We start from the raw sequence: 9,861 nt of genomic DNA on the forward strand, positions 1-9,861 counted from the left end.
TGAGCATCCAGGTTCCGATGTTGGTTATTGACCAGAGAGGTGTCTCGGTCATGTCTACATAGTTCTCGAATTCGTAGGATCCGCACACTTAACATTCGATGACGTATTATATGAGTTATGTGATTTGGTGACCGAATGTTGTTCGGAGTCCTGGATGAGACCACATACATGATGAGGAGTCTCAAAATGGTAAAGAGGTAATGATTGATATATAGAACAGTGGTATTTGGACACCGGAAGTGTTCCGGGGGTACCGGGTTTATATCGGGTCACCGAAAGGGGTTCCGGGTATCCCTGGCAACTACATGGGCTTAATGGGCCAAGAAGGGGACAAACCAGCCCCTAGGGGATAGTGCGCCCCATGTAGGCGAAAATAAGGGGAAGGAAAGAGGGGAAGAGAGAAAGAAAGGGGAGCAATTCGGCCTCCCCCTTCCTTCTCTCCTCCCTCCTCCTTCCCCCCCCCCCTCCGAATGAATATGGAAGGGGGTGGAGGCCAAATTGGGAGGGGCCCAAGTAGGATTCCTCCTACTTGGGGCGCCCCTTGGCTGCCTCTCCTCCCCTCAAACCTATATACATGTGGGGGAGGGGGGAGACCGCTAGAACACACAACAACATCTGTTAGCCGCGTGCGGCGGCCCCCTCCACAGTTTACGCCTCTGGTCATATTTGTCATAGTGCTTAGGCGAAGCCCTGCGCGGATCACTTCACCATCACCGTCACCACGCTATCGTGCTGACGAAACTCTCACTCGACACTTTGCTGGATCAAGAGTTCGATGGACGTCACCAAATTGAACGTGTGCAGAACTCGGAGGTGCCGTACGTTCGGTGCTTGATCGATCAGAATGAGAAGAAGTCCGATTACATCAACCGCGTTGTCAAACGCTTCCGCTTTCGGTCTACGAGGGTACGTGGACACACTCTCCCCCTCTTGTTGCTATGCATCTTCTAGATAGATCTTGCGCGAGCGTAGGAAAATTTTGAAATTGCATGCTATGTTTCCCACCAAAACCGTGGAGATCTATTCAATGGTGAGGCTGAGCATCGAGGACCTGCACGTAATAGGAGCGGCGCCACAATCGATGAGCTATTGAAAAACTGGGAACTGTGCCCGCACTGGGAAAGATGAAAAAGACGCTGGAGCCGCTGCTGAAGGTATTGACGACAACGTCTGTTTTCTAGGACTTGGAGTACTGGCCCAAACTCGACACGCCTCATTGCCTTGATCAAATGCATATCGCGAAGAATGTCCTCGAGGGCTTGCTTGCGACACTGATGAACATGCAGATAAGACCAAGGATGGGCCGAAGGCAAGAGGAGACTTGCAAGATTTGAAAATCAGGGCAGATTTGCACATGCCGCCCCATAAAAAGTCAAAGGAGACAGAGATGGAGACGGAGGTGTGGGAGAAGAAGGGCAGAAAAGTGAACAAGGAAGAGGATTATTGCCCCCCTTCTTGCTTCACCTTAAGTCTGGCTGAGATCGATCTTCAAGTGCCTTATCGGAATAAAAGTTAGTTCCGGTTACTGTGGGAAGATAAGCAGATTTGCGAACAAAGTCAAAGCTTAGGTCCATACTAAAAATGAACTTAGAAATAGTGATGCAAAATGTATGTACCAAGGAGCCCTTAGGAATGTTGATAGCTTGTCTCGTCAACATGACGACGACGAACTTATGACTAGGAGTCAAAATATCGGGATACTTTCCTTCCCATGTATACTTCCCTTTCACTAGATATGAGTTCATCGCCACATATTAATAAGGAAGACACCCATATATGCTCGCCACACACACGTAGACATCACATCCATCCCTCCTGAGCTTATTGGAAGGACCACCGCCACCATCAAATAGAGCAGAAAGCATGCACGATCACAGACTCCCAACAATGCATCAGATTCGATGAAAAATCGGATCCCTAAGGGAATATCGCTCACTCTCTTAGAGTTGCTCATATGGACTAGGTATGCGTGCGTGCGTTGTATGCACGTGCTTAGGCTGGTCGTGGGGAGTAACTTATACTAGTGTCATACATATGGCACTAGTCTGAGTTACTACCTTCATAGTGCAAAGTAACATAGTAGTAGTGTCATAGAAGACTTCATTAATTAGCTTGTAGACTCATCTTGTCTTGGAAAGCGCTATGTTACAGTAACATATTATGTTACCACCTCTTATTAACTACATGCCACACAAGCAAAAATTTCTCGGAGTGCGCTATGTTACTTGCTAAGTTACTTCCACTATGACTAGCCTTATAAACGTCTGTATCTGTTTGTGTTTTAAAAAATAACATCAAATGAACTTGATTTACAATAATAACAATGTTTTTATAGGGAGAATAATAATGTTGTATACTGTATTTTATTTTGAAACGAAAGATGCGTGATTTGATCAAAATTTGCCGAGGCAAGCCCCGCAGAAAACTGCCGGAGGAGGGCAACCAGCCCCGCGAGCGTCGCTCGGTCGCGCGTGTCCCTCCCTCGCCTCCCGGAGGTCCCATCTCCCCCTCCCTCTCTCTCTCTCCTTCCCTCCCCCTCCCCCCTCCCCGTAACCCTATCTTCCTCACCAGTCACCCCCTTCCCTCTCGCCCTCCTGGCGGCGGCGTCGGCGGCGCGTGTCTGACTGGGAGCTTTAGCGGCAGGTCGGCCGTGCCCTCTCCCTCCCTCACCTCTCTCCTATCTGCAGCGAGCGGTGGCGGCGGGAAACGGCGAGTGTCGTCGGTTGCTGACATGCTCCTCCTCCCGTCTCTCCTTCTCTGTCCTCTGACCCCCGCTCCCCGTCGTCTTTGCAGCTTGCGCAGCCGCCGATTTGAACGACGCCGGCGACCAGGACCTCACCGGCAGCAGCGCATCTTATCCAAGTTTGCAGATTTCCCCTACAAAGTCCGAGGTACAAACCCTAGACCTCAAGATCTGATTCGGTATTGTATTGGTGATTTTCCCTTCCCAAATCCTTCAAGCTAGGTGACCATCCGTTCGAAAATGGTATGCTGCGGCAGTTGGCCCGTGTTTTGACCTGGTTTTGCTACCTGTATTGGGGGCCTTAATTTTTTTTGCGATATCATGTGTATGGTACTTTATTGCTCGCTACCATCTGTGGACATCAAATCTGCCTGTAGTGCTTATTGTATTGTATGGCGTGTCATGTTGAAGTTACATTTTCTTGTTTCGACCAAAATCTGTCCGTAGTGCTTATTGAATTACATTGTGTCATGTTGAAGTTATATTTTTCTTGTTCTGATTTTGCATTTAGATGGACAATAATACAAATATGCTAATTTATGGGGCAGTTGCATATATGCTATTACATACTCCCTCCATTTCAATGAATAAGACGCGCACGCTTTCCAAAATCTAACTTTGAAAATAAATTATATCAATAATGTATATTTTAGTGACTTAAATATTATACCACTGAAAACTTCTTTTCAATACGAATTCAATGGTATAATTTTTACCACATATAATCAACGTTTGGTTGGTCTAATTTATGGTCAAAGTTGAATTTTGGGGTGCGTGTGCTCCTATTCATTGGTATGGAGGGAGTATGGGCTACTAGGTGAGAAGGGTAGGATGGAGTACCTAGACAATATAATGATATAGTTTGTGTGAACATGCTTAGGCTTGGTAGAGCACCTTTCTTACGATTTATAAACTTGTGAATTGCTCAAAGACACGATACATATGTTGTTGAGCAGCAAGTAGCCATGTTTCTTTTATTACCGTTGGACACAACCTTAGGAATGGATTAATTGTGACAGAGAACCTTTCTTGTGCTTGGGGGATATGATACATATGTGTGTTGAGCAGCTAGTAGCTATGTTTTTTTTAAACATTTTTGGGCACAACCTTAGGAATAGATTAATTGTCACAAATTTGTTAGGTCCACTGAAGTTGTTAGCTGTTATTTTTTAGAAGTCCTCCGTGCTATTGGCATGCTATGAGATGACCTTACGAAGCCTTCATTGGAGACCCCAACCAAAATAGAAGTGTGCCACAGGTGGGACCCATACTTAAGGTATGAGATTGAGCGACACCACTTATTTTTTTGTAGGTACGGTTTTTTAGATCCTATTTTTTTGTTTTATTTATCACCAATCAGTACTGTGTTGGACCTATTGATGGTACGCGAGTAACAAGCTTCATAGCTTATGGTAGGGGCCTTAGGCCATCTACAATGCCGGCTGCTTATGGAGGCCCTTGCATGAAAATAAATAAAGATTGTAAAATAGAAAAAACACCTAAGCGCCCTGGCTTGCAACGGCAGGCACTAATTCCGTAGAGTAAATTAAACAATCAGGCATTTCGAGCGGGCAGAAAAACGGACAAGCGCCGACACATCATCTTTTGCTGACGCCTTGGATAACACCAGGATTCAGCGGACTAATTGGCCTGGAATCTAACTCTGGCAGTTGTCCTAAGCGCCCGCCTTGGTCGTGCCCTTAATCCACTTGCTCTTGTATTCCCCTCTACGTTTGTATGCAAAACACATGTGATTACAGGTGATATTTTGGTTGTGCCATTGACTAGGGCACTTTGTTAGCATTTCGCATAGCTATCTGCATTCCAGTTTCCAGAGTGAAAGTGCTGTTAAACATAATCATCATATTATACCTAATTTTGTATTATGCCCTGCCCCCCCCCCCCCCCCCCCCCAACTGTTGTTACCTTCTCTAAATGCGGTTGGGCACCCAGTATGTGTTGTGAGCATATGTGAACATGATCTTGTGCTTCTTCAGCTGTTTTACTTCAAATAAGGGTTTACACTCTAATTCAGTTTCTTACTGGATACACGCAAATTTTCCCCATCCGAATATCAGCTACTTTACGATAACCTATGTAATAGGCGTCTTGTTACCATACATTTCTTCAGTCTTTAACATGTATTTCTTTGATGTGACTACTGATGCATAATGCCACAAATATAAACTGCTGTTATTTTGGTAGGTGGGAAAGACTCTGCTCCATCATCAAAACCCTGTGGATCAATTGCCACCAGTCTTTGGGTTGCAAAATCTGGACAGAGCCTTCTGAAGTTTGACAGTCATATCTTGTCAACTGTACATTGCCGTGCAAGATGCCAAAAATAAAGAACCTGTCTGATGCATGTAAAGTATCATTTTCTCCAGATGGACCTATATCTGAAGAAACACTCGAGAGAGTTCGTGCACTGTTAGGTGAGTCGAACTTTATACTATTTTGAATAATCTGGAGTTATTTACGTGGAGATTGCTATGGTACAGGGTACATACATCATCTGGTTGCAGAGTCTTGTAAATCCTTCCTCTCCTAACATTCCTCACTCAGCATTCTCACATAAATTGCAATATTACATACACATGTACCATAGTCATCGTCTTCTGCTTTTTTTCTAATGTCCTTCATCCTAACTAGATGTCAGATCATGCATTAGCCTCACTATACTGCTTTTATCAGTAACTGGATGTTACTGAATCAAGCTGAGCCACTTGTTGTTATATGATAGAAAGTTTTAGCAGTAATCATATTGCCAAGTTAGTTTTTGTAATGCATGATACCAACAGCGCATAAAAGGTATGAACACAATGGATTCGAGAGCAACTTATAAGTTGCTTGAAGGTGGTGGCTTCCTTTTTAGCTGTGCCTCATCCTTGATTCGTATCATTGCACAAACCATTAATCTTCTGTATAATGTTTTTTATTGAAACCATTCCATGCCTTCTATTTTAAAAAAAATGTGCCAAGAGTTTTGAAAAACTCATCAGCTACATTTCCCGGTAAACAATCCGAACTTACCGATCAATAAGACAAGAACATTTATTTGTGTTGTACTATTTTCATGTAAGGAGTTTCTTAATAGTCTTAGTTGTCAGTGCTCGTGAAGAGGTATGACCAACAGTGAACTACATGTGCTACTCTAATTGCATGGCAAAAGCAGTATTTTTATTTGGAATGGTATAAATGTCCACTTCCAACCCATAACTTGGGCTCCACTTTTGAACACTAAACTTACTGTTGAAATTGTAACCTCCAACTATTTAAACGATCCAGTTATCACTTATCACCTTAAAGTGATTGGATTAGTGGTTTGGGTGACATGGATTACGTGTTTGTCATGTTTAAACATTGCCATGAACTAGCAAACCCCACAGAAACAAACAATCAAGAAACTCATCATTCGGACAGAGAACTTCAATTATACTTCTTGAAATGGAACCAAAATTGGTAAATAAGTACTTCGATGGCATGGCAAAATGTGGCAGTAACATTAACAAGATATTATTATTTTCTTAGCTGCTTTGGCCATCTTCATGTTTGATATGAACTTGTGATGTACTATACTGCTTCTAGAATTTGTTCCATTGCTAATGTAGGGTAAAACTTGCTTTTCATCTCAACCGCAAAAAAAAAACTTGCTTTTCATCTGATTCAGCGAAACCATAGCAATGAGCATTTGCAGACTCATAATTGATTCTATTTTGTATTCCCAGATGAGATCAGACCTTTAGATCTTGGTTTAGATAACGAAGCACAAATTGCACGTACTTGGAATAGTTCTACGCGTCAACAGAATGGGAGGCGAGGACGCGGTGGGCCTAATCAGTACGCGCCCACAATCAAATATCTGCACATTCATGAATGCGAAAGTTTCTCTGTAAGATCTCTTGCACGTCATCTAAGCATTATCTTAATTAATAAACTGTGCATTTTCAAATGAATACATGAAGTGCCTCCTTTCTTATAACTTTGATTTTCATAATTTATTATGCAGATGGGTATATTTTGTATGCCACCGTCATCAGTTATTCCACTTCACAATCATCCAGGAATGACTGTGCTGAGCAAGCTTCTTTATGGCAAGCTGCACGCCGAATCGTATGATTGGATTGATGTAGCTGATCCAACTGACCCGTTAAAGCGTAAGTTCTGCCATTCGAAAATCTTCTACACAACAATAGTTGGCCATGGCCGTAGTCCTCCAATTGGTTAATTTGTTTGTGCATGATATCCAGTATGCAACTCATGACTGATCTAGTTCTTTTTCCCCTTGCTTAATAAATGGAAATGCAAATTACTATGCAAAACTAATGTGGAATGCGTTTTATGCAAGAAGATAATTTCATTGGACATTTCCTTTCATCAAATGAACATGTCATGCAATTTCTTGGTACATTTCTTATCATGAAATCCGCACAGTATGCAATGACCTATAATGATCTGTGGTGTATGTTGGGGACCTTGCAGCAATAGTTATTTGAAAGCATCTTTTTTAGATGTAGCAGCAAAATTGCTGGAATTAGTAAATATGGCCCTAATTAGATGCTACAGAACAGCAACCTTGTTTGTGCCCTTACCTTCTATTCTCAGAAGTAAATTGGGCCATTTTCACTGTTGAATGTCCTAGAAAAAGGCTTTTGCTCCCATGTTTCGCTCTTCAAATTCTACTGATGTTGTCAATTACAGGAACTCTATCTGTGATGCCAAATTTTGTGTCATGCCATCTGTTTCCACACCCTACTTTGTGTCTCAATTATTCAGTATGGCATAACTTGCCTATTGCGGCACAGAAAGTTGCTGAGTAGTGGCTGGATACTGATGGCATTCTTAATCGCAATTTGTTAATGCTAGCAAACACCTCAAAAGTAATGCCAGATAGTTAGTTGTCATGCATTTAATAAATTGCTGTATCTCCTGCTATCTAATTTTGATGAGCTCAAAGAATGTCTATGCTTAGAAACTAGTCTTATGGATCATTTATTAATCATGCAAATGATCCTAGTTTAAATCATTTTGTTGGTTGTGTCAAATTTGTGTGCCGACTAATAAGATTATGTAGCCTATTACTCCCTTGGGTGCAGCAAGACCAGCAAGGTGTGTGAGAGACCGTGAAATGACTGCGCCAGAGACAACCATTCTTTATCCTGATAGGGGTGGTAACATCCACACTTTCAGAGCCATCACACCTTGTGCGCTCTTTGACGTCCTTTCTCCACCATATTCTGCTGAGAATGGGAGAGACTGTTCATACTTCCAGAAGTCTTCAGTCAAGGAGCCATCTGGTAATATACAGCTCTTGACATTTGATTATTGTTTTTAATCTATTTTATGTTATGCCAGTTTTGAGTTGTTTTAACATTTTCTGCTACAATTTACCAGTTGTTTTGCCGAGTGAAATAGATAGCTCAGAGGTAGTCTGGTTGGAGGAATTGGAGGACCATCAGCCTCCGGAGGGCTTTGTTGTTGCTAGAGGTTTGTATAAAGGCCCTGTGATAAGGAGATAGTTAGGTTTTTATACCACTTTTGCCAATGGATTGAGGATGCAGAGGCCTCCTAGTATCAGTTGTATGTGGCTTAGTAGAGCAAGTATCGTCCAGGCAACCTGCACGCAGCCTGCGGTTTACGTTGTACACACACGACCTGATGTGGATGAATGAAGAGCGTTTGAGACCATTTTCATCGTGCCTGCTCGGTACTGGAGCAATGCTGATGGTCTGTGATGTACCCACGTGGCTCTTTTATCAGATGAAGGCCTTGGAGTATATACTTCTTTTGAGAAGAGGAGAGTTCTTGCCACGCTGTATTAGGTAGAAAACAAGTGGCATGGGCTTCTCACCTAATGATTGTTTCAGAAAAAAGATTTGGTGTGATGAACCGATTATTCCGTGTCATTATGTAAACAATCGCATAAACATTCTTTGGGATAAATCTGTCTTTGCAAAAACTGGCAATGTGGTGTATTCTGTCAGAGTCTAGTAACCATTCCTTTCCCTTCCAGTTAAGTCTGTCGTCATTTTTCAACATAAAGATTGTTTTGCATAAATTTCCTGTCTTTTCACTAGTCACTCAGTACTCTATTAGAACATATGCACAGAGAATTTTTTCCCCTCTTAATTGTCAAGAGGCTACTAAATACTTGGCCAATCTTTTGGGGATACATGTTGGTCACGATATTCAGCACCAAGGGCACCCCAGCGCATATAATGGAAGCCACTCCGAGTCTCTGACCATGCCTAGCGGAGCGACGAGCCGTGCTTTGTATTCCCTTTTTAACATTTCGAATCAATGAAGTTCCAGCGTTCCCCTAAAAAATGAAATTTGATAATTGCAAACTTTTGTTTTATTTTGCGAGTAAGGCTATGGATTATATTTAAAACTCCCAATGACGCAAGATGTCTAAAAAAACAAGATAATTACAAGCAGGTTATGAGAGAGACAAACTTGATCTCAAGCACGAGCTGAATGTGCCTCACCACTGCCGAAGCTGACATGACCTTGTATTGGTTGAGTGTGGGTCGCCACTACCGAAGCTGACATGACCTTCTATCGTGTTGTTGGAAAATTGTGCCAAACCCTTTACCAAACAAAACTTTCCCAGCTTCACAACACCAGCGAAGAGGGTGCCTCTGCGATGAAGAGGGAGAGCAAACAACCAAAGAACTATCTGTCACGTCAAGGAGACACCAAAGGAAAAAAAAAAGAGGACACCGCCTCTGCCGCAAAAACAAACAGGAGAACATCACCCCCCTCAAGAGTGCCACTGGTTGCCAGCAACACCACCATCACAAAGAGCAACAAGAAGAAGACCATTACCTTAGAACCAACACAAAGACACATGAATCACCTGCTCAGATTCGGCACCGTAAGCTAAGCGAGGAGAGATCTAGTGGAAACTTACTCGGTGCTGTGACCACCACCACAGGAGTCGAAGCCATGAAGAGCCACAGACCTAGCTAAGACATTAGACTATTGGACACACGCGAAAACAAAGTCTCGGGGTTTCCCTTCCTCCAACCGTCGCTGGAGTAGTCGGTGGAAGTGAAGGAACCTCGGAGACGCGTAGTCTAGGGCCCTGATTCCTCGCTGCGGTGGCTAGGTCACGA

General features: G+C 43.0%; 1 protein-coding gene across 4 annotated transcripts; it reads left to right on the plus strand.

Annotated features, from left to right (window-relative positions):
• Positions 1–2,476: 2,476 nt before the first annotated feature.
• On the plus strand, positions 2,477–8,760 carry LOC123128046 (plant cysteine oxidase 4). 4 transcript variants are annotated; one of them, XM_044547947.1, is made up of 8 exons: positions 2,477–2,643; positions 2,794–2,891; positions 3,917–4,019; positions 4,949–5,178; positions 6,472–6,635; positions 6,753–6,900; positions 7,840–8,040; positions 8,138–8,760. In XM_044547947.1, exons 4-8 carry the CDS (start codon positions 5,079–5,081, stop codon positions 8,260–8,262), a joined length of 738 nt encoding a protein of 245 aa, XP_044403882.1. In that variant the 5' UTR covers positions 2,477–2,643; positions 2,794–2,891; positions 3,917–4,019; positions 4,949–5,078; the 3' UTR covers positions 8,263–8,760. The 4 variants fall into 4 exon arrangements, with proteins under 4 accessions (XP_044403882.1, XP_044403886.1, XP_044403883.1 ...); XM_044547951.1 differs by having other exon boundaries at positions 3,920–4,019; XM_044547948.1 differs by lacking the exon at positions 3,917–4,019.
• Positions 8,761–9,861: the final 1,101 nt, after the last annotated feature.

The sequence above is a fragment of the Triticum aestivum genome, chromosome 6A (assembly GCF_018294505.1).
Source record: "Triticum aestivum cultivar Chinese Spring chromosome 6A, IWGSC CS RefSeq v2.1, whole genome shotgun sequence".
In the NCBI taxonomy this organism is placed as follows: domain Eukaryota; kingdom Viridiplantae; phylum Streptophyta; class Magnoliopsida; order Poales; family Poaceae; genus Triticum; species Triticum aestivum.

Excerpts from the sequence above, each read along its gene's own strand:
- LOC123128046 (XM_044547947.1), top strand. The coding sequence starts at position 5,079 with ATGCCAAAAATAAAGAACCTGTCTGATGCATGTAAAGTATCATTTTCT. Across the intron at positions 6,901-7,839 it reads TCCAACTGACCCGTTAAAGC|CAAGACCAGCAAGGTGTGTG; the intron begins GTAAGTTCTGCC and ends CCTTGGGTGCAG. Across the intron at positions 8,041-8,137 it reads TTCAGTCAAGGAGCCATCTG|TTGTTTTGCCGAGTGAAATA; the intron begins GTAATATACAGC and ends ACAATTTACCAG.